Source organism: Calliphora vicina, chromosome 5, assembly GCF_958450345.1.
Source record: "Calliphora vicina chromosome 5, idCalVici1.1, whole genome shotgun sequence".
Lineage (NCBI taxonomy): Eukaryota > Metazoa > Arthropoda > Insecta > Diptera > Calliphoridae > Calliphora > Calliphora vicina.
The window spans coordinates 74,255,965-74,281,257 of NC_088784.1; the positions used below are offsets into that span (position 1 = coordinate 74,255,965).

General features: G+C 30.3%; 2 protein-coding genes across 2 annotated transcripts; both read left to right on the top strand.

Annotated features, from left to right (window-relative positions):
- The first annotated feature begins 75 nt into the window (after positions 1-75).
- On the top strand, positions 76-23,793 carry LOC135961379 (uncharacterized). Its single transcript, XM_065512879.1, has 11 exons — positions 76-399; positions 958-1,160; positions 2,746-2,892; positions 2,975-3,865; positions 4,139-4,437; positions 4,503-4,672; positions 17,481-17,719; positions 17,771-17,911; positions 21,062-21,952; positions 23,222-23,520; positions 23,584-23,793. The coding sequence occupies exons 2-11, from the start codon at positions 960-962 to the stop codon at positions 23,759-23,761; spliced, it is 3,456 nt and encodes a 1,151-aa protein (XP_065368951.1). The 5' UTR covers positions 76-399; positions 958-959; the 3' UTR covers positions 23,762-23,793.
- On the top strand, positions 7,103-11,452 carry LOC135960248 (juvenile hormone esterase-like). Its single transcript, XM_065511492.1, has 5 exons — positions 7,103-7,337; positions 9,534-9,680; positions 9,777-10,667; positions 10,839-11,137; positions 11,201-11,452. The coding sequence occupies exons 1-5, from the start codon at positions 7,137-7,139 to the stop codon at positions 11,376-11,378; spliced, it is 1,716 nt and encodes a 571-aa protein (XP_065367564.1). The 5' UTR covers positions 7,103-7,136; the 3' UTR covers positions 11,379-11,452.
- Positions 23,794-25,293: the final 1,500 nt, after the last annotated feature.

Below are 25,293 nucleotides of genomic sequence, written 5' to 3' on the forward strand. Positions count from 1 at the left end.
ATAGAAAAATAAAATTATCAATATAAATATAAAATTTCGGGCAGTGATATTTCAAACTCTTTTTAGATTCTGAAATAAAGTGCAAAAAAAGTGTTTAGAATTACTTGGACAATAGTAATATAGAACATAGTGATTATTTGTTAAAAAAAACTATTTAAATCGTTCATAGAGTTTGAATCCTTTTTTGAATCGTTTAGAATTGGCAGCTCTGTTTTAGTTTTATTGAATTATTTATTTATAAAAACAACTAAAACAGTTAACGAAACAAACTATTGTGAAGAATACTATTACAAGAGAATAGTAAATCCAAAAAAATTCGAAAAAAAATATTGCGAAACTTTCTTGAACAAATTATACAGTTAAAGTGATTATCAATCTTTGCCGATCGTAACTATAACGGTAATAGATAAATATGTATATATCTCCTAAACTATTGAATTGCTCAATAACATATACATTAGACATTCCCTTAAAAAATAGATTTGCTTTGGATGGGTCTTATTTTGTTCATTAGTAGCTAAAACTAACTATGTAATGCAAAATTTAAGTGCAATCGGATAACTGGAACACTTGCCGGAAATCGATTGAATGTTTTAAAATTCGGTAAATAATGGTACTTTTTTCGATATTTTAATCCCTATTTAAATACTGTTTTTTAAACATTTGCAATAAACTAAGCTTCTAGAGAAAATTATCTTTCTAACAAGTAGCCCTACAGATAGCGTTGGTTGAAATATATCCGATATAGACAATCTATATATAGACAATATATATGTACAATGTATAATGGACATTGTACATATATATTGTCTAATGTACATACATATATCAAATGAAAGGTATTTCAAATGTCTCGGATCAATAGTTTAGAAGACACATATTTATTACAATTATTTTTCCAATCGATATCACCAATAAATTTAGTTGACACTTTGAATCTGTTTTCTCTCTGCGCAGTAATGGTGTACATAAAATTATTATCATGTTGTTTAATGGCAAGTTTGATATTTGATTTGGCATTACAATGCCTAAGTGAGGATCCAAAAGTCTGTTTACCAGATGCGGGCTGTTATATTGGCAAAACCATGGATGGTTATCAAATAGACAAATTTGAGGCATTTCTTGGCATACCATATGCATCTCCAGCTAACCGATTTGAGGTAAGTATTTATATACTTTAGAGTTTAGTAATTGCTTAAAGTCTAATAATCATCATAGAATAAGTTTCGGCTTAATTTTAGAATGTTTGAAAGGTAACCATTATTTTACATGACTCCCAATTGTCCTTCCGAAATTAATTTAAAATTTTGTTAAATAAATTTAAAAAAATAAGCTGTCTGTAGTTTTATGAAATATATCTAATAGAATATTAATGATATCTAATTAGGTCAATACTTTCCAGAATTTAGCTATACTCGAGATTTGAATTTTTCCAATATTGGCTAAATGCATTTCCTTGTGCCTATAGGTATATACAATTTAATCCGGCAATGTTTTTAAAAAAAAAAAGATTGCGACACACATCAAAATAGCCTGTAGTTCATTAAACTAGTTCCGACACGTCGATTTAGTTGACCGCTAAGAACTACTACTAGTGAATTTTAAACCCACTCGCAATTTGTTTGACTGCTGAATTTAACACGGAAATGTCACGGGCCGATTGGCACTACATTACACATATAGAATATTCACGTATTAGCTTTCAATATCTATTATAACTTAGGAGATATTCGCATTTGAAAATTAATATTTCAACATTTTTACCCATCCTACTCCAGTTTTTTTATAACAGCGGATCCAAATATTTCCTGATTGTCTCCAGTTTTCTTTTATTGGACTAACAACAAATATATATATGTGTCAAATATATGTTTAACAAGTAAGAGAGCTATATTCGGCTGTGCCAAATCTTATATACCCTTCACCAAATTATACTTCAAAATAAAAACTTTCAATGTTTTTAGGTAAACAAAATGTATTTCTTTCCAGTTGTTTTTTTTAATTTTTTGGAAAATTTTATTTTCGAATTATTATTTTAAATTTTAAAAAAAATTTTTTCTTGAAAAAAAAAATTCGGGTTAAAAAATATTTTTTTCGATTTTGACCCATTGTAGGTCCAACTTACTATGGTCTTATATGCATCGTTGCAATGGACTGTGAAATATCTATCATTGGATATCCATATTGTCTATATTAATGACTTAGTAATCCAGATATAGTTCAAAAATCGAGGTTGTCCTGGTTTTTTCCTCATATCTCAGACATTTGTGGACCGATTTTAAATAGGAAACTTCTCGAAAGCATGTCTGGCAGAATTATTGAAGATTTGGATCCCGAAGATATCTGGGGTCTTCAGAAAATTGATTTCAACAGACATACAGACAGACGGACATGGCTTAATCGGCTAAATAAGGATTCAGAATATATATACTTTATAGGGTCGGTAAATTATATTGTGGAAATTACAAACGCAATGATAAAATTATATACATATACCCTTCTCACAAAGATGAAGGGTATAAAAATAATAACTGTGCAGCAGCAGCTCACTTGGGTCCATTCAAAACTGATCACATTGTGATACAGCAGGGTATTTATAATTGTCTCCGAGGCTAACCGTTGTCTGAATTGTCGCTGATGAAGGAGTGGCTTCGTCTTAGATTCATTCGAAATATGGTTCGGCATGTCCGACTTTACCTTCTTACCTAATTTTTGTTTAAAAATATTTTTTTACTTTCGGTTTAGCCAGCAAATAAATATTTAAGCAATGAAACCCACACAGTCAAGGAAGCTAAACCCGACTGTTTGCAAAAAAACTACTTAATACCCAGTAAGCCGATAAGTGGCAATGAAGATTGTTTGTATTTGAATCTGTATAGACCTATTTCAACGGTAAGTTTCTTAAATGATGGAAATATTTGACGAAAAAAGAATATTTATATAAACATGGCAATGATTTGTTGCTTTTTTTTAGGACAATAAAAGTAATTTAACCGTTATGGTCTATATATATGGCGGAGGGTTTTTTGCTGGAACAGCTAATCCTATTTTAACTGGTCCAGAATATATTATGGACCATGGCGATGTCATACTAGTAACATTTGGCTATCGTTTGGGTGCATTTGGTTTCCTATCAACTGGTGACGAAGTACTACCCGGTAATGTTGGCCTAAAAGATCAAGTTATGGCTTTAACTTGGGTGTCCGACAATATAGCTTACTTCGGTGGCGATCGGCTTCGTGTTACGTTGTTTGGCCAAAGTGCGGGAGCAGTATCGGCCCATATGCATATGTTGAGCAAAATGTCTCAAAATTTATTCTATGCCGTTATAGCAATAAGTGGAACAGCCAATGTACCATTCGGTATTGATGAAACACCCGAACATACGTTTAGACAGACAGCTCGATATAGTAACATAACCGATTGGGATACATTGAATACAACAGCATTGGTAAAACTGTTGCAGGATGCCAAAGCAAATACAGTACTGGATGCCGGAGATCATTTAAAATATTGGGATGTCGATAATATGGTCAACTATAGACCAGTAATAGAAAAACCTGGTAATAATTCTTTTCTAGACCAACATCCCGATGAAATTTTACAGAGTGGTAATTATGAGGCAGTGCCCATAATGTTTGGTACCGTACCAAATGAGGGTGGTGTACGGGTTGTGGCTATTATGGAATCGGATGACTTAAGGGAAAGGTTTAATAAGAATTTTTATGAATTGATGGTGAAGTTTTTGGAATTTCCAGCAAAATTTAATACTTCACAAATTGACCAGAAAATGGATATGATATTAAAGGAATATTTTAAGGGAGTTAAAAAATTAAGTAATGAAACTAAGAAGGGATTTATGGATGTAAGTATAAATAAAGCAGAGATGTTATATAAGAATTATACCTATAATGACAATATCAATTGTTGTATATTTTATATATTGAAAAATTCACAAAAAATTAGAAAACATAATTGGTTTCGGTTGGTTGTTGAATTTAGATTAATAACTAAAACTTTTATGATAAATCAACCATTATTTCTTGCCATTCGATATAACATTCAAAGACCTTACAGATGATATTGCTATTACTCTTTCAGCTTAAACGAAACTTATGAAAATTTAATTCTCTCACAGCTTGTTACAGATCGTGGCTTCCATCAACCTCTTTACAATGCTTTCAAAATGTTTGTGGAGAACAAACAGACAGATGTTACACCCGCCTTTATGTACATATTTAATTATCTCGGAACCTATACATATGCCGATCTATATGCCGGTCATGCAACCTCACATGAGTATGGTGTAGTTCATTGTGATGATCTCATCTATTTGTTAAAGTCGCCTCTTATATTTCCCAATTTTGAGAAGAATTCAACAGAAGCAAATGTCCTTAAGAATTATGTAGATGATCTTGTCTATTTTGCTCATTCGAGGTAAAATGTTATTTCAGTTAACATTATTAACATAACTCTATGTAAACATTTTCAATAATTTTTAGACAACCCAAACCATTTCAACCATTTACACCGTGCAACAAGTCATCATTTTATCCAGCAGAGGGGAAAATATGTCAATATCAAGAATTTGTTAATGGCGATAATGGTACTTTGGTTATAAAACTGAATGATGAATTTAATACGAGACGTATGAAGTTTTGGGATAATATTTTGAAATAATAATAATGTAGACGATACATATTGAATAGTTTTAAATATGGAATACTTGCTGGGGGATAAATAAATGTCATGATTCATATAGTCAGTTTTATTTATCGGAAACTAAAAATTGCAAGATTTCTTTTCAATGCAAAGAAAAAACAAGTAAGAGAGCTATATTTGGCTGTGCCGAATCTTATATACCCTTCACCAAATAATACTTGAAAATACAAATTTTAAATATTTTTAGGTAAACAAAATTTTTTTTTTTTCCCAAGTTGTTTTTTTGAATTTTTTTTTTAAATTGTTATTTTAACATTTTTTTTAAATTTAAAAAAAAATTTGGTTTTTTAAATCTTTTTTTTTTGTGAAAAAAGTCGGGTTAAAAATATTTTTTCCGATTTTGACCCATTGTAGGTTCAACTTACTATGGTCTTATATACGTCGTTGCAAAGGTCTTTGAAATATCTATCATTAGATATCCATATTGTCTATATTAATGACTTAGAGCCAGTTTTTTACTTGTCAGTTAAACTTAGTTTAACACGCTGTTGTATTAAACCTGAAACATACATATTTTGCCGGGATTTAACCAATGATTGTGTTTCTCACTAATGTATTAATTGCCATACCTATATTTAACCCTCCCCACTATGGTGGTGTAGGGTATAAATAGTCGATTTTTACTGTTTTTTGGGCCTATTTTTTTATCAAAATTTCAACTCTAAAATCTCAAAGCTGAGATCAGAAAACGGAAAGCAGATTTGGAAACCTTGATGTGTTCTCTAATTATCCCCGAAGTATTTCCCAGCTCCGACAGAAATGTGGACCCTATGGGTAAAATTGCAAAAAATACCATTTTTGGGATTTTCGCACCAATTTTTAGGAATTTGGGATTCTTTTTGAAAAGTTTTTTTACAGGTTTTTTTTAACTTTTTAAATTTAAAATCGTTTATTTTTAGATCCATAATAGATATTGCTCTGAACTCGTCTGTATGTTTTTGGAAATTTAGTTGTCTAACTAACAAAAGAAATTCTAGTCCATTCGATCCACAAGTACGACCTATATTTTTAAGAAAGCGGACCAGGGTATGACAGAATTTTAAAATTTAAATTTTGAATGACATACCTCTATCAAATTTGGCTAATAATTATGGTAGTGACTTATCTATGCAAAATACTGTGGTGGAACCAAAATGGGGAAAATTTGAGGAGCCGGGTGGTTACACATGAGGTGTGGGTATTCCAAATGATATAATAGAATGTCTCACCTATACAGCTATTTCGTTTGTTTAGTCTAAATTATTAGCTTTCAAAAAAATGTATACGCTGTTATTTTGGCTACGAAAATATTTATCATAGTTATTTTTAATGATTAATAAACTAACCACCCCAATCCATAAAAACCTTTAGCTGTATTTTTATTTTTTCTTATTTTTCATAATAAATTAAAAATGCAATTGTGAAACCGTGGCTGAAAGAGTTAAAAGGGTTGTTGTCGACAAAAATTAAACAATTATTGCCATAGGCTTTTCTCCGATATTACTTAAAATCAATTCGTCATTAAATTCCTTAAGACAATACTGCTAAATTAACATAAAGACCTTTCCCTTTCCGGAAGGACGAAAATTGAATTTCCAGAGAAATGCCTGGAAGGTAACATCTCCATTTATATATTACAATTCAGACTCTTAAATGTTTGAAATAGTTTTTTTGGTGAAATTTATTAATAAAATAACCATTAGTTGCGGAGTAGGTATGTAGTAATATTTCAAACGTGAAATATTCAGTCAAAGTGGAAAAACTCGATTATATATGTAAATCAAAATTTTGGGACAGTGGCATTTCAAATTATTACTAACAGACTTGTGTTAAAACTGTGTAAAATTGTTTAAATAATATTAAAATATTAAAAATATTATAAAGGGTAAAAACAATCTAAATCGTTCATTATACTTGAATCCTTCTTAGACACGGTCTGAATTGGATACTCCGTTTTACTTTGTTTTAAAACTTAAAAATAATATCTGCAGTTCATATAAGTGCACTGTGACCTTTAAGTGAATTCGGAAAAGGCGTTGCGATCTTACGAATTACAGCAATGCTAAACAACGTACTTAAATATGTATAAACATAGAGATATTATTTCGAGGAGTGCTGTTCGCATTTGTATAAACCTGCAACTTTGAAAAATTTAGTCAAATCGGATAATGTTAACCAGTGCCGCATCTGCTCTGAAATTTTAAAATAAATTTAGAAAGGAGAAAAATTAAATTTATTTAAAATAGTTTCCAAAAATAATAGCTTGTATTTCAAATCTTTAGATCTGATGGGTCATAGATTACATTATACGATTTGACTGACATTTTCAGTCACCTATTTGTTAACATAATTTTTACAATCGTTCCCTTTGTGAGCCGAGCCGTGCGCATAATAAGTTTAGTTGACTCATTGAATCTGTTTCACTCTGCGCAGTAATGATCTACATAAAATTATTATCATGTTGTTTACTCGCAACTGTGATCTTTGATTTGACATTACAATGCCTAAATGATGATCCAAAAGTTTGTTTACCTGATGCCGGTTGCTATATTGGCAAATCCATGGATGGTTATCAAATAAGAAAATTTCAGGCATTTCTTGGCATACCATATGCATCTCCAGCTAACCGATTTGAAGTAAGTATTATTTACTTTAGTAATATTTTATAAATTACACTGTGTACGAATTTGACACATTTTATACACAAAAGTAAAAAGTTTCAACAAATTGGAAACAGATAAGGTCCGAAAATTTTTGTTTTCTCCCTAATAATAAACCTTTGACAATGATCGGATAAATCTAACCCGATCTAATTTTTAATTTGTTAATATTATCCGTTTTAATAATTTTATTATTAATATCCTTCACCATGAGTGGCAAGGGAATATGTAAGTTTGTTATTCCGTTTTTAATTTCTACAGTTTTAATTTGAGACCCCACAAAGCATATATATTCTGGATCGTTATAGATAGCGAATTCGATATAACCATGTCCGTCTGTATGTAGAAATCAACTTTCCATAGTCCCCAAATAACTTACATGATTCATACATCAATATCTAGAAGGCTATATATAGTAAGTTGGATCTACAATAGGTCAAAATCGGGAAAAATATTTTATAAATCGAATTTTTTTTCATCAAAAAAAAATTTTTTTTTCATAAATTCTTTTTCCAAATAATTTTTTTTTTTAAATTTATAAAAAAAATTGATTTTGTTTAAATAAAAATATTTTTAAGTATAATTTGGTGAAGGGAATACACTGCGTTGCATTACTATAATTACACTTTATTTTTGATATTTCTCTCAAAGTTAGAACAATTTTATTTAAATCTTTAATTATTTTCTAAAATTTGAAATATCACTTAATTTTTTTAAAAGAGAAATTGTGAATTAATATTTTGTTAGTGTTTCATAACTATAATTACACTTTGTGATAAACGAAGGTGAATGGTAAAGACATGAAAATAAAACAGTTATTTTTTTTTATTTTGCAATTTAAAACAATTTGAAGTAAAATGCCGCGTGGTCCATATCTTAGCGATTTTGAAAAAGGTAAAATTTCGGTATATTTAAAAAATGGTTTAAGTTTTCGAGAAATTGCTAGAAAACTCAACTGTTCATATGTGGTAGTCACAAATTTTGCCAAAAATTCGGGCTCTTATGGTAAAAAGAAAAGTGGTGGCCCAAAAAAAAGCTGTCTGAAAGAGAAAAGCTAAATATAATAAATTGTGCCAGCAACTCAATGAAGAGTCTCAACCAAATAATAATTGAGTGTCAAGTAAATGTGTCGAAATCAACCATAAGTAGGCTTCTTAAGAATTCTAAGACCATTGTCCGTCAAAAACTCTTGTCCGCGCCAAGATTGTTAACTCGTCACAAAAGTGCACGTCTTGAATTTGCTAAAAGAAATCTACAAACTTCCTGGAGCAAGGTAAGTCAATAACTCTTGTTAATGGTAAGATTAAATTGAACTTTTGTCTATTGGCAGGTGATTTTTTCCGATGAGAAAAAGTTCAGTCTTGATGGTCCAGATGGTTGCTATTGGAGAGATCTTCGCAAAGAACCACGATATTTCTCAAAAAGAAATTTGGAGGCGGTTCATTAATGGTTTGGGGAGCATTTTGTGCAGACGGTATGCTCGATTTGGCATTTCCAAGTACCAAAATGAATTCTACGGAGTATATAAAATTAATTGAAGATAAATTAGTGCCTTTTTTGGACAGCAGTAATGAACAACACTATATTTTTCAACAAGATAATGCATCTGTTCATGTAAGTCGTCAGACAAAGGGATGGTTATCTTCAAAAAATATCGACGTACTTCAATGGCCCGCATGTTCCCCAGATCAAAATCCGATTGAGAACATTTGGGGACTATTATCACGTAAAATTTATGCTGAAAATCGTCAATATGCAACCGTTTTTCACCTTAAAGAAGCCGTTATCGATGCCTGGAAATCAATAACTGAAGATATAAGAAAAAAACTTGTTGGCAGTATTCCTGATCGAATTTTCGAATTGATTCAGACAAATGGAGGGCTTATACATTACTAAAAACTAATTTTACTTTGAATTTTTGCACCTTAAGTTATTTGTATTTATAGTTCTGAAACACTAAATAATTTTGTTATATTTTTTTTAAATAGTATAATAAAGAAGAACTGAATTGTTTTATTATTTTTCATAATTTAACTTCATTCTTATTTCGGATATACAGGCAAAACTGTTAACATTTGTTTTAACTTGAGAAATTATACAAATGTATGTTGTATTTATAGTTATGGGACGAAGTGTATGTATAGCTCTCTGAATTGTTTTTTTTCGTTTTAGCCAGCAAATCGTTATGTAAGTAATAAAACACACACAGTCAAGGAAGAAAAACCCGACTGTTTGCAAAAAAACTACTTACTACCTAGTAAACCGATAACTGGCAGTGAGGATTGTTTGTATTTGAATCTGTATAGACCAATTTTAACGGTATGTTTGTAACATGTTGGAAATATTTGATAAAAAACGAATATTTTACTTACTCTAAACAAATATTTAAACATGACAATGGTTTGTTTTTTTCAGGACAATCAAAGTAATTTAAACGTTATGGTCTATATATATGGCGGAGGGTTTTTCGCTGGAACAGCTAATCCAATTATGACCGGCCCGGAATATATAATGGACCATGGCGATGTCATACTAGTAACATTTGGCTATCGTTTGGGTGCATTTGGTTTCCTATCAACTGGTGACGAAGTACTTCCCGGAAATGTTGGCCAAAAAGATCAAGTTATGGCCCTAACGTGGGTGTCTGACAATATAGCTTACTTCGGTGGCGATCGGCTTCGTGTTACATTGTTTGGCCAAAGTGCGGGAGCAGTATCGGCCCATATGCACATGTTGAGCAAAATGTCGCAAAATTTATTCTATGCCGTAATAGCAATAAGTGGAACAGCCAATGTACCATTCGGTATTGATGAAACACCCGAACATACGTTTAGACAGACAGCTCGATATAGTAACATAACCGATTGGGATACATTGAATACAACAGCATTGGTAAAGCTCTTGCAGAATGCGAAAGCAAATACTGTACTTCATGCCGGAGATCATTTAAAATATTGGGATATCGATAATATGGTCAACTATAGACCAGTAATAGAAAAACCTGGTAAAAATTCTTTTCTAGACCAACATCCCGATGAATTTTTACAGAGTGGTAATTATGAGGCAGTGCCCATAATGTTTGGTACCGTACCAAATGAGGGCGGTGTTCGGGTTGTGGCTATTATGGAATCGGATGACTTAAGGGAAAGGTTTAATAAGAATTTTTATGAATTGATGGTGAAATTTTTGGAATTTCCATCGAAATTTAATACTTCACAGATTGACCAGAAAATGGATATGATATTAAAGGAATATTTTAATGGAGTTAAAAAATTAAGCAATGAAACTAAGAAGGGATTTATGGATGTGAGTATAAATAAAGCAGAGATGTTATATAAGAATTATACCTGTAATGACAATATCAATTGTTTTATATTATTTATTGCCATTCGATATAACATTCAAAGTCCTTACATATGATATTGCTATTACTCTTTCAGCTTAAACGAAACTTATGAAAATTTAATTCTCTCACAGCTTGTTACAGATCGTGGCTTCCATCATCCCCTTTACAATGCTCTCAAAATGTTTGTTGATAAAAAACGGACTGATCTTACACCTGCCTTTATGTACATATTTAATTATCTCGGAACCTATACATATGCCAATGTGTATGCAGGTCATGCAACCGGTCATGAGTACGGTGTAGTTCACCGTGATGATCTCATCTATTTGTTAAGGTCACCTCTTATATTTCCCAATATTGAGAATAATTCAACAGAAGCAAATGTCATTAAGAATTATGTAAATGATCTTGTGTATTTTGCTCAATGGAGGTAAGATGTTATATCAGCTTACATTATTAACATATATATTTATATACTTTCGTTAATTTTTAGACAACCCAAATCTTTACAACCCTTTACACCGTGCAACAAGTCATCATTTTATCCAGCAGAGGGGAAAATATGTCAATATCAAGAATTTGTTAATGGCGATAATGGTACTTTGGTTATAAAACTGAATGATGAGTTTAATACGCGACGTATGAAGTTTTGGGATAATATTTTGAAATAATAAAAATGTAGTGGATACATATTGAATAGTTTTAAACATGTAATAACTGTTGGGGATAAATAAATAATGTCTTAAAGTCAGCTTTAATTTTTTCAGTGAACTTGAAATTGCAAAATCTGTTTTTAACCCAACAAGTCCCGGGTTTCAAATTTTTTTTGTTTGTTTACCCCATTATTCATAATCAATTTTTAAATTTATAATGCCTTTGATAAATTAAGAAAATTCATTATGAATTCGGGTTTTAGCATAGAGTAACATAGAGACGAGACGTAATTGTCAAAAACCTAAGTCTGTTGTCAAAAACCTAACTCTAACTCAGACATATGATTTGTTGTATTTTATTTTGACAAATCGGAGTTTCTCGTATCTACTATATAAAATTCTGTATTTTTTAGTCTTGTACATGCAAATTTTTGTAGTCGATAAGAAATGGATTAATATCGTATATTCTTTTGCGCAATTAAACAGGTTTTAGCGGATCTCAATGTTCTTCGACACTAGCCCGTCCGTTAGCAAAACTTTTCAGCAGGTTGAGAAGGTGGCTAATGTAACGCTAATTCCAATCGCTCAATAGCAATTTGTTCCGCACATATGTTATAAGTTATGGATAGTATGGTTAACTACCATCTTGTTAACTATTTAGAGCCGAACAATTTACTTAACGACCGGCAGTACGGCTTTCATAGAGGACGCTCTACGGGGACTTGCTTGCTTTCCTATCGGAGAAATGGTGTCGTTACATTCAGCGTTTTGGCGAAAGTTAATTTGGTGGCTCTAGATATTTCTAAGGACTTATCTCGATTTTTATCGAGCTTTCTCCGAGATCGCACTATACGAGTTGTTGTAGATGGGATCTCATCAAACGAGTACAAGGCTCCGTTCTTTCTCCTACTCTATTCCTTATTTTTCTAAATGACCTTCTAAGTCAAACTTCCAACCCTATCTATTCTTTTGCAGATGATAGCAACATTTGCCATTCATATTCATTCAACTATAGGCCTAGCCTTTCGGAGATTGGGGTAATGAGGCAAAACTTTATCAATATCTTGTGACAATCTCTGAAGGAGGTTGCGCGAACAGAATCAACGCACAACAGATCATGTTGCTTCATTTGTTTCTATGGCTGATGTAAATATTAAAGAATCAGAAGCTCTCGATGTTCGAGGCTTGAGAATTCAGTGTGATGTTCGCTGGACAAACACATTTTTCATGTATCGAAAGAAGCATTCAAGTGCCTTGGTTTTCTAAGAAATTCTTCACGTCATCTGATCTCCTTATTATTTACATCACTGATATCCGAACCAAAATGGAATACAACTCTCATGTATGGGCCGGTGCTTCGAAGTCTATTTTGGAATTACTCAACCGCGTACAGGAGATGACGAAGGTGCTTATCGTCCACCTACGTGGTTTGTATTTCACTGTTCTATCGATACTATAATGGAATGTGTTCTGTGTTAGGGAACTTGTTCCCGTTACCCATAGTCTTTTACGAAATACGCGTTCATAAGCAATGGCTCATCCATTCGTGGTCGATTGGTCAGTGGAAAATTCGTTCTTTAGCCGTACCGTCCTTATAAGGAAAGAGCATTCTGTCAAAGTATTTCCTGTTCCTTTCAATGTAGGAAAAAACAAATCAAATGTCACAAACACTCCTTCCCATAACCTATTTTACTAGTTCCAACACAATGCATAGCATGAGTAGGGGTCATCCCCTGAGTGCTGGTCCAACAAACAGTGAATTTTTCGGAATGTACTGGATGCTCTTGGATCTCATGTGGTTGGCTATCGTCCCAAATTTGACAATTTTGAACTGTGTCTCATAGCTGAAGAAACCACATATCGTTGGTGTCCACATTATCCAATTCAGAGCTCGCTTTTGACGGTGATGGCCTTGCCAACGGCGTTCTTAAAGAAGCAAACAGTGAATTTTTCGGGATGTATTGGACGCTCTTGGCTCTCATGTGTATTGATATCGTCCCAAATTCAACAATTTTGTTTGTCGGTTCAACCAAAAAAAAAAACAATTCCAACACAAAACCATACTCTATGATGTTTCAAATTCCTCCTAGACTTAAAATTTTACAAATGAAATCAACTTTGATTTCACTTTACTCACATGAAATGTTCTCAAAGGAAATTCCGGGTACTGAATATATATTCACATGGAATCCTGATCGAATTCTTAAATAAATAAAATTTTCATCATTCCCATATTAGTATGATTGACATACTAATAATAAAGTACATTAAATTATAAAAAAAATATTCATTTGGTTAGAGTTAGGTCTCGATTCATATCAGACTATCTCATGGATCGTACTCGACTAATAGTTAGAAATGAGATCTCTTGAAATGAATTCAATATTATTTGAAATGTTTCTTCATACAGAATTAATAAGAATTTAGCCATAATTGGTCATTATGCTAATTCTACTAATTGTAAAATTTTACTCTACGATCATAGATACGATCATTTTCAAAAGAATCAACATCTCAACCGATTCATTATAGTACAAACTGTAATAAATTAACCTTTAGTTACGGAATAATTATAATTCAAACGTGAAATATTCAGTTAAAGTGGAACAAATTGATTTTAAATGTACAAAAGAATTAAAATTAAGAATATAAATATAAAATTTCGGGCAATGGTATTTAAAACTCTTTTATAGAGTCTGAAATAAAGTGATGAAAAAAGAGTTTATTATAAGTGTGTAAAATTGCTTTAAAAAGTGTAAAGAAATAATTGAAATCGTTTATAATACTAGAATATTTCATGGAAACGGTCTGAATTGGGTACACTGTTTCTTTTAAATCTCAAATATTTGTTAAATATTTAAAGGAACTAATAAATGATTTGCACAAGGAAAACCAAATAATGAATTTGTTTATGCTAAACAAAATATTGTATTATTATGCGTTTGTGAAGTGAAAGTGGGTCCGATAGAAAAAATAATGGTAATAAATATCTAAATTACTGTATTATTTAATAATTTACATAAATATGTAAGAAACATAAAGCAGATCATAAGCTATGATGATAACAAAATATTCCGGACTTTGACAGTGTCTCAAAATTACTAATCTCAACATAAAGTCTTAAAAATTCACAATATGAAGCAGAATTTTAATGTCTATATTTTTTAACATTCTTTAAATTAATTTTTGCCATTTTGGCCTGCTTCAAATACACCTTAATGAGACAACTTTAGATCGACTTCATTACCTATGAGTATGTAAAATATAAGTAGTATTTGGGTTGGCAAATTACTATTATAGAAATTACAAACGAAATGACAAATTTATACATGAATATTTGCCAGTCACTAAAAAGTAACTTATCTTTTCAGTTCAAAATTACGTATACTTAATATTAATTGCAGAAAACACTCATTTATCATACGACCCGATGTCTAACAACTCATGCAAAATTTTAGAGGCTTTTTAAACCACTACACAATTTTGATGTATTGTGGTTCTAGTAGTACAAATATGATACAAATTTTAAATTCTATGGATATATTTTTTTAATTTTCTCCTTTTTTTCTAAAATTGTGAATTTTTTTAAATGTTTTTCCACATGATTTATGATAACTCAAAAAGGGTTAGTCCGATATTATTGAAGTAAACTTAGAAAATTTCAAATTTACATAACTTTTAATCTGTTTATATATGTTACGTTTTAATCGGCTCAGTAGTTTCGGAGTTATAATAACAAATTGAAGCAACAAATTTATTTTTTACGTGAAAATAGCAAATTTTTGTGTTTTAAAAAACTAATGAAAAATCGAAAACGGCAGGACTTGTTCAAGTCCAAGTCGCAAAGCCACATATAATAGCAACAAAATGAGATATCGCTCATAAAAATCGTTGAATTATTTTCGAATTTATTCTCAATTAAGTGAATTCGCTCATTTTCACAAAATTTTACTTTTTTGTTGAATATACATAAAATTGAGTAGTTAATGTTCTTCTTTCGATTGATTGAATGTTAAAAACATTTTCCCTATGCCATGTACAAATTTTCATATATATATTGCTTTTTAATCGGCTCAGTAGTTTCGGAGTTATAATAACAAATTGAAGCGAAAAAAATATATTTTTTACGTGAAAATAGTAAATTTTTTTGTTTTAAAAAAATCATGAAAAATCGAAAACGGCAGAAATTGTTTAGATTTATTGCTTTATCGCAAAGCCACATATAATAGGAAGAAAATGAGATATCGACCATAAAAATCCTTGAATTATTTTCGAATTTATTCACAATTAAGTGAATTCGCTCATTTGCACAAAATTTTACTTTTTTGTTTGATATACGTAAAATTGAGTAGTTAATGTTCTTCTTTCGATTGATTGAATTTTGAAAACTTTTCCCCATGATATGTTGCTTTTTAATCGGCTCAGTAGTTTTGGAGTTATAAAAACAAATTGAAGCAAAATATATATTTTTTACGTGAAAATAGCAAATTTTTGTGTTTTAAAAAACTCATGAAAAATCGAAAACGGCAGAAATTGTTTAGATTTATTAATTTATCGCAAAGCCACATATAATAGCAACAAAATGAGATATCGACCATAAAAATCCTTGAATTATTTTCGAATTTATTCACAATTAAGTGAATTCGCTCATTTTCACAAAATTTTACTTTTTTGTTGAATATACATAAAATTGAGTAGTTAATGTTCTTCTTTCGATTGATTGAATGTTAAAAACATTTTCCCCATGCTATGTACAAGTTTTCACATATATATTGCGTTTCAATAGGTTCAGTAGTTTCGGAGTTATAATAACAAATTGAAGCAAAAAATATATTTTTTATGTAAAAATATAAAATTTGTTTGTTTTAAAAAAATCATGAAAAATCGAAAACGGCAGAAATTTTTTAGGTTTATTGCTTTATCGCAAAGCGAAATATAATAGCAATAAAATGAGATATTGGGGATAAAAATCGATTGATTGTTTTTGAATTTATTCACAATTAAGTGAATTCGCTCATTTTCACAAAATTTAACTTTTTTTTTGATATACATAAAATTGAGTAGTTAATGTTCTTTTTTCGATTGATTAAATTCAGAAAACATTTTCCCCATGCTATTTACAAATTTTCACGTATATAGTGCATTTTAATCGGCTCAGTAGTTACGGAGTTATAATAACAAATTGAAGCAAAAAATATATTTTTTATGTAAAAATATAGAATTTTTTTGTTTTAAAAAAATCATGAAAAATCGTTCAGTTTTATTACTTTATCGCAAAGCCACATGTTATAGGAACAAAATGAGATATCAATCATAAAAATCATTGGATTATTTTCGAATTTATTCAAAATTAAGTGAATTCGCTCATTTTCAGAAAATTTGTATGTGTGTACTTTGAGTGTAAATTTTACATGTGTTTTGTTATTGTAACAAAAATTTTGCGACAAAGTAATAAACCTGAACAAGTTCTGACGTTTTCGATTTTTCATGAGTTTTTTAAAACACAAAACTTTGCTATTTTTATGTAAAAAATATATTTTTTGCTTCAATTTGTTATTAAAATTCCGAAACTACTGAACCGATTAAAACGCAATATATAAACAGATTGAAGGTTATGTAAATTTGAACTTTTCTAAATTTGTTTTAATAATATCGGACTAACTCTTTTTGAGTTATCATAAATTATGTGGAGAAACATCTAGTAAAATTTACAATTTTAGAAAAAAAAAATTTTTTTTAAAATTTATCCATAGAATTCAAAAATTTTACCATTTTTGTACTTAGGTAACCATGATACATAAAATCTATATAGTGGTTAGTGATGCCTTTTTTTGCTGTTGACCTGTGTAATCTTATACATTAGGGATCTGTAAGACCATTTTGACATGAGGAAAAAAATGTCCACTACCTCATATCAAAAAAAATCATATTCGTGGCGCTCAAATATCAGAAAAAGTCAAACAATTATCAGCGTTGCAGTTAGTTTTATACGAAATTCGAAAAATATATAAAAGAAACACCCTAGTGTACATGTTTGTTACTATTATTTTTGCAATCGACCCCTCTGTGCATTGCCCTCATACCGATACAATACATAACTTCGGTTGTCATTATATTTAGTTGACTCAATAAATCTGTTTCCATTCTGCGCAGTAATGGTCCACATAAAAGTATTATCATGTTGTTTAATGGCAAGTGTGGTCATTGATTTAGTATTACAATGTCAAAGTATTGATGATCCAAAAGTTTGTTTACCATTTGGCGCGTGTTTTATCGGCACATTCCTGAATGCCTATCAACCAGACGAATTTGAGGCATTTCTTGGGGTACCATATGCAATGCCACCTGATCGATTTGAAGTATGTACTATGTATTAACTTAAAAACTATATAATTAATTGTTTGTTCCAGCCATCAGTTCCATTTAAAGGCAATGGAACGTATTCGGCCAAGAAAGCTCAATTTGATTGTGCTCAAAAGAATTACTTTGTACCGAATTGGGGAGTAAGCGGATCTGAGGATTGTTTGTATTTGAATTTGTATAGACCAAAGGTAAGTACTTTGTTTGGTGATGTATATAACTTAAGATGCAAATACAATTTTCTAAAAATGAGCGAATTCACTTAATTGTGAATAAATTCGAAAATAATCCATTGATTTTTATGATCGATTTCTCATATTGTTACTATTGTATGTGGCTTTGCAATAAAGTAATAAATCTAAACAATTTCTGAAGTTTTCGATTTTTCATGATTTTTTTAAAACAAAAAAATTGATATTTTCACGTAAAAAATATATTTTTTTCTTCAATTTGTTATTATAACTCCGAAAGTACTGAGCCGAATAAAAAGCAATATATATGTGAAAATTTGTAAATAGCATGGGGAAAATGTTTTCAAAATTCAATCAATCGAAAGATGAACATTAACTACTCAATTTTATGTATATCAAACCAAAAAGTTAGATTTTGTGAAATTGGGCGAATTCAATTAATTGTGAATAAATTCGAAAATAATCCATCCATTTTTATGGCCGATATATCATTTTGTTCCTACTACATGTAGCTTTGCGATAAAGCAATAAATTTACACAATTTCTGCCGATTTTATTTTTCATGATTTTTAAAAAAAAAAAAAATTTGGATATTTTCTCGAAAAAAAAATATTTTTTTGTTCCAATTTGTTATTATAACTCGGAAACTACTAAGCCGATATATATGAAAATTTGTACATAGCATGAGGAAAATGTTTTCGAAATTCAATCAATCGTAAGAAGAACATTAACTACTCAATTTTATGTATATCCAACAAAAAAGTAAAATTTTGTGAAAATGGGTGAATTCACTTAATTGTGAATAAATTTGAAAATAATCAATCGATTTTTATGATTGATATTTCATTTTCTTTCTATTACATGTGGCTTTGTGATAAAGCAATAAATCTGCACAATTTCTGGCGTTTTCGATTTTTCATGATATTTTTAAAACAAAAAAATTTGGTATTTTCACGTAAAAAAAAAAAATTTTTTGCCCCAATTTCTTATTATAACTCCGAAACTACTGAGCCGATTGGAACGAAATATATGAAAATGTGTACGTAGCATGCGGAAACTGTTTTCAGAATTTAATCAATCGAAGGAAGAATATTAACTACTCAAATTTATGTATATCCAACAAAAAAGTAAAATTTTGTGAAAATGAGCGAATTCACTTAATTGTGAATAAATTCGAAAATAATCCATCGATTTTTAGGACCGATATCTCATTTTGTTCCTGTTACATGTAGATTTGCGATAAAGCAATAAATTTACACAATTTCTGCCGATTTGATTTTTCATGATTTTTTAAAAACAAAAAAATTGGATATTTTCTCGAAAAAAAATATTTTTTTGTTCCAATTTGTTATTATAACTCCGAAACTGCTGAGCCGATTGAAACGCAATATATATGTGAAAATTTATAAATAGCATGGTGAAAATGTTTTCAGAATTCAATCAATCGAAAGAAGAACATTAACTACTCACTTTTATATATAACCAACAAAAAAGTAAAATTTTGTGATAATGAGCGAATTCACTTAATGTGAATAAATTCGAAAATAATCCATGGATTTTTATGACCGATATCTCATATTGTTGCTTTATATGTGACTTTACGATAAAGTAATAAACCTAAAGAAGTTCTGACGTTTTCGATTTCTCATGATTTTTTTAAAACAAAAAATTTGATATTTTCACGTAAAAAAATATTTCTTTGCTCCAATTTGTTATTATAACTCCGAAACTACTGAGCCGATTGAATTTTTAAATAGAATGGGAAAAATGTTTTCAAAATTCAATCAATCGAAAGATGAACATTAACTACTCAATTTGATGTATATCAAATAAAAAACCTTAAATTTTGTGAAAATGAGCGAATTCACTTAATTGTGAATAAATTCGAAAATAATCCATCGACTTTTATTTCGCGATATCTTATTTTGTTCCTATTACATGTGGCTTTACGATAAAACAATAAATCTTAACAATTTCTGACGCTTTAGATTTTTCGTGATTTTTTGAAAACAAAAAAATTAGCTAGTTTTTGCTCCAATTTGTTATTATAACTCCGAAACTACTGAGCCGATAAAATATATATATGAAAATGTTTACATGGCATAGGGAAATTGTTTTTAACATTCAATCAATCGAAAGAAGAACATTAACTACTTAATTTTATGTATATCAAACAAAAAAGTAAAATTTTGTGAAAATGAGCGAATTCACTTAATTGTGAATAAATTCGAAAATAATCCATCCATTGTTATGGCCGATATATCATTTTGTTCTTATTACATTAAATCTAAACAATTTCTGCCGTTTTTGATTTTTCATGATTTTTTTAAAACAAAAAAATTTGGTATTTTCACGTAAAAAAAATATTTTTTTGCCCCAATTTCATATTATAACTCCGAAACTACTGAGCCGATTGAAACGAAATATATGAAAATTTTTACGTAGCATGGGGAAACTGTTTTCAGAATTTAATCAATCGAAGGAAGAACATTAACTACTCAAATTTATGTATATCCAACAAAAAAGTAAAATTTTGTGAAAATGGGCGAATTCACTTAATTGTGAATAAATTCGAAAATAATCAATGGATTTTTATGATCGATATCTCATTTTATTGCTATTATATTCGGATTTGCGACAAAGTAGTAAATCTAAACAATTTCTGCTGTTTTCGATTTTTCATGAGTTTTTTAAAACACAAAAATTTGCTATTTTCACGTAAAAATATATTTTTTCCTTCAATTTGTTATAATAACTCCTAAACTAATAACCCAATTAAAGCTATTTATAAACCGATTAAAGATTATGTAAATCTAAACTTTTCTAAGTTTATTTTAATAATATCGGACTAACGCTTTTTGAGTTGTCATAAATTATGTGGAGAAAAGTCTAAAAAAAATTCACTATTTTACAAAAACATTTAAAAAAAACTTCTCCATATAATTTAAAATTTGGACCATATTTGTACTATTGAACCACAATACATCAAAATTATGTAGTGGTTTAAAAAGCTTCTAAAATTTTTTCGAATTTGTTGCCCTGTGTTATATATTCGAATCAGATTTTTTGGCATAAAATGAGAAACTCGAAATTTAGAGAAATTAATAGTTATTTAACTTATTAAATGATTTGTTTTGTTTAATTTTATAGGGTTTAGAATATTATTTGCCCGTCCTGGTGTATATATATGGAGGTGGGTTTTTTGCTGGATCATCTAGCCCGATTTTTACCGGCCCCGAACATCTAATGGTCAATAATGACATCATACTTGTAACGTTTGGCTATCGTGTGGGTGCATTTGGTTTCCTATCAACTGGTGACGACATAGTTCCCGGAAATTTAGGCTTAAAAGATCAAGTTTTGGTCCTAAATTGGGTGAAAAATTATATATCTTACTTCGGTGGCTCGGTAGATCGTGTCACATTGTTTGGCCAAAGTGCTGGAGCGGTATCGGCCCATATGCACATGTTTAGCAAACTATCGCAGGATCTATTTTATGGGATTATAGCAATTAGTGGAACGGGCAATGCACCATTCGCTATCGATGATAATCCAGAGTATACGGCTAGACAAACAGCCAAATATTGTAACATAACAAATTGGGATACAATTAGCACTTTGGCATTGGTAAAAGCTCTGAAGAAAGTGCATACGTATGCATTGCTTAATGCCGGCGATGGTTTAAAATATTGGGATGTTGATAATTTGGTCAACTATAGACCGGTCGTTGAACAAGCTAGTCCTACTGCATTTTTAACCAAACATCCCGATGAGTATTTACGTACTGGCAATTATAAGCCAGTGCCCATAATGTTTGGTCGAGTACCAAATGAGGGTGGTGTTCGGGTTGTTGCTATTTTAGAATCCGAAAGATTAACACGCCAGTTTAATGAACATTTCAATGATTATATGCTAAAATTTCTGGAATGGCCATCGAAATTCAATATTTCACAGAAGATTGAGAAAACGGAAAAGGTTATAGATAAATATTTCGATGGAATACCAATGCTAATTAATCGTACAAGGCAGGGATTTATGGATGTGAGTATAAATAAAGTGGGTATGTATTATTTGTAAAGTAAGAGAGCTATATTCAGCTGTGACGATTATTATATATTATTATTCACCAAATTATACTTTAAAATAAAAATTTTAAATATTTTTAGGTAAACAAAATTTATATTTTTTTCCAAAGTAGTTTTTTTAATTTTTTATAAAAAGAAATTTTCGAATTGTTTTGTTAAAATTTTTTTTTTTGAATTTAAAATTTTTTTTTTTTTAAATTTTAAATTTTTTTTTGGTTTTGTTTAATATATAGCAAGAAAAAAAACTTTTGATGAAAAAAAAATTCGGGTTAAAAAATATTTTTTCCGATTTTGACCTATTGTAGGCCCAACTTACTATGGTCTTATATACGTCGTAGCAAAGGTCTTTGAAATATCTATCATTAGACAATATTCCATACAACTTACATAATTTCATGAAATATTCAGATATTTATGAAACATTAATTCGATGCCTCTAAATAATTGTTTAAAATTTTTGAATCGGTCTAAAAATATGTGAGTTACAGGTACAGATAGTATTATCACTTTTATACAAAAACTCCAAATTTTAATAATTCGATTTTTATGATTAAAAATACATATTAAAGCTTAAAGTTCCACCTATTCAACAAAGGAAAAATCTTACAAAAATCCTCATCCATTCAATTTATACAGATTTTTGATCCGCAAATAACCAAAATTTTCCACTGTGCGCTGGATGTAGAATAGCATGAAAACGGAACCGTTTATATCATTAAAACGGGGCAATTTTATATAGATTGTCCTGGTTTTTTCCTTATATCTCAGCCATTTGTGGACCGATTTTCTCAAAAAACCGAGCCGGAAATTCCGGAATTCCGGAGATATTAATGTATGAATCGTATATGTAAGTTATTTGGGGGCTTCGGAAAGTTGAGTTCAACAGACAGACGGATAGAAAGACAGACGGACATGGCTTAATCGACTCCGCTATCTATAAGGATCCAAAATATATATACTTTATAGGGTCGGACAATTATATTATACTTCTCACAAAGGTGAAGGGTATAAAAATGAATAGAAAATACTACTGTATATAAATAAAAGTGTGGTTTAAGTTAAATAATCGGTTGGGAAATTTTGGAATTGTGATTGGCGAAGTTTAATGAAAGTTAAACATTGATCTGGGTTATAATATTCGGTATTTAAAAAACCATAAAAACATTAATATTTAATACGTATTCATAACCGGAACTTATGACTTACAAATTGTATTCTCCTACAGCTTGTTACACATCGTGCCTTTTATCATCCCCTTTACAATTCGGTTAAATACTATGTCGATAAAATCGATACAAATAAATTCCCTGTCTATTTATATCATTTCAATTATCTCGGTTCCTATACATATGCCAATGTTTATGCCGGTCATCCACCTGCGTATGAGTACGGTGTAATTCACTGTGATGATCTCATCTATTTGCTTAGAACGAGTCGTATATTTCCCGATTTTAATGCGACTTCAGTAGAAGCAGATGTCGTTAAAAAGTATGTGAATGATTTCACCTACTTTGCTCATCTGAGGTAAGTTATATATTTTGTTTTAAACTTATATTCAATATAGTATATTTTTCAATAACTTTGTAGAAGACCTAGATTTCATCAACCATTTACACCGTGCAGCAAGGCAACATTTTTTCCGGGCGAAGGAAAAATGTGTGATTATAATGAATTTACTAACGGTGTGAATGATTCATTGGTTATAAAAGTAAATAATGTATTTCCTACGGCCCACATGAAGTTTTGGGATGATATTTTGGAATAACATGTCAACAAATAAAGATTATAAAAATTCATTAATTTGATAGATTTAGTAAAATTTGTTTATTTACTTAAAAGAGAGAAGCTGAAGTAAGATAAAGAATTCATTGTCACTCGAAAAATTTAACTGTACTATATAAGTTGTAGAATTCAATTGTAGCTACAAAAACTCTGTTGACATAACTGCAATTAAGTTGGTTATAAAAGTAAAATTTTTTTAGTCGTCTGTTCAGTACAGGTGATTCGGCCAACTGTTCAATACAGAGACTTCGGTCATCTGTTAAATACAGAGCCTTCGGTCGTCTGTTCAGTACAGAGGCTTCGGCCGACTGTTCAATACAGAGGCTTCGGTCAACTGTTCAATACAGAGACTTCGGTCGTCTGTTTAGTACAGAGGGGCTTCGGCCGACTGCTTTGACTAACTGTTCCCCTAGTTAAGGTTTTTTCTCTTCGAGATGTTAAGTTTTCCCTAATTAATTCGCTATAATATCCATACCAGTGGCGGGAACCCTATACAAACTAATTAAAAACATATTGGGCCATCTATAATGGGTTACTATATTTTGATACCGACTAGCCGATTTGAGAATTTTTGCCCTAAAGTTGAATTTTACATAAAAAATATGCGTTTTTTGGATGGACCTGGTCCCCTCGGTATCAAAAATTTTCAAGTTTTGTTTCATTTAAAATATTTGATCTAAAGTTAGCTTTTCAAAAAGTATAAATTCCTTATAAATATTTTTAGAAATTTTTTAGATAACTTAAAAAGGACAAAAGTACTTTTTTACAAAAAACTTTGGACTAAGTCATAATTTTTGAACAATTCTTTTTCAATTGACATACATATTGTTAGTCCAATAAAAGAAAAATATAGAAAATCGGGAAAATAATCAAAAAACTGAAGAAAGGTGGGAAAAATTCTGAAAATTTAGTTTTCAAATGCGAATATTTCCTAAGCTATAAGAGATAATAGATAATTGAAGACGAGATTTTATATATGTATTTTTTTTTGGAAATCGGAACACAAACGAAGTAATAGGTTCGTTTTAAAAATGTAACATACCCGAGGTGTCCTACTTTGGGGACCCCTGGCCGCACCCCTAGTGAGCTTCTGAGGTCCAAATTCAAAACTTAAACTCTTTCGTAGCTGTTGGTAATTGTATTAAATATTAACTCAATAAAGATATTATCGACCCCAGGAAGGGTAAATCAATTGTGTTATCACTTAAGGTTTGTGGATCCGTAAGTCTACCCTGGACTGGGCTGAACTACATCAGCCGACGACAAAACCACGTTACAGACTATGCATTTAGAAAGCAACATTTTTTGGAAATAAATCTGGCATTTCTGAGCTTCTGGTCCGAGGTGGGTGAGGTGGGTGTAGCCAAAGAGTATTTGAGAATGGGCCCTACAAATTCTCCAGGTGCGGCGCTATGGAGGCTCAAAGTAGGGTACCTTCGACATGTACAATTTTTAAACACGTGCCATTTTTTTGTTTCCCAATCCGATTTCAAAGATTTTTATATTTTTGGAAAA

Excerpts from the sequence above, each read along its gene's own strand:
- LOC135961379 (XM_065512879.1), top strand. The coding sequence starts at position 960 with ATGGTGTACATAAAATTATTATCATGTTGTTTAATGGCAAGTTTGATA. Across the intron at positions 1,161-2,745 it reads CTCCAGCTAACCGATTTGAG|CCAGCAAATAAATATTTAAG; the intron begins GTAAGTATTTAT and ends CTTTCGGTTTAG. Across the intron at positions 2,893-2,974 it reads TGTATAGACCTATTTCAACG|GACAATAAAAGTAATTTAAC; the intron begins GTAAGTTTCTTA and ends GCTTTTTTTTAG.
- LOC135960248 (XM_065511492.1), top strand. The coding sequence starts at position 7,137 with ATGATCTACATAAAATTATTATCATGTTGTTTACTCGCAACTGTGATC. Across the intron at positions 7,338-9,533 it reads CTCCAGCTAACCGATTTGAA|CCAGCAAATCGTTATGTAAG; the intron begins GTAAGTATTATT and ends TTTTCGTTTTAG. Across the intron at positions 9,681-9,776 it reads TGTATAGACCAATTTTAACG|GACAATCAAAGTAATTTAAA; the intron begins GTATGTTTGTAA and ends TGTTTTTTTCAG.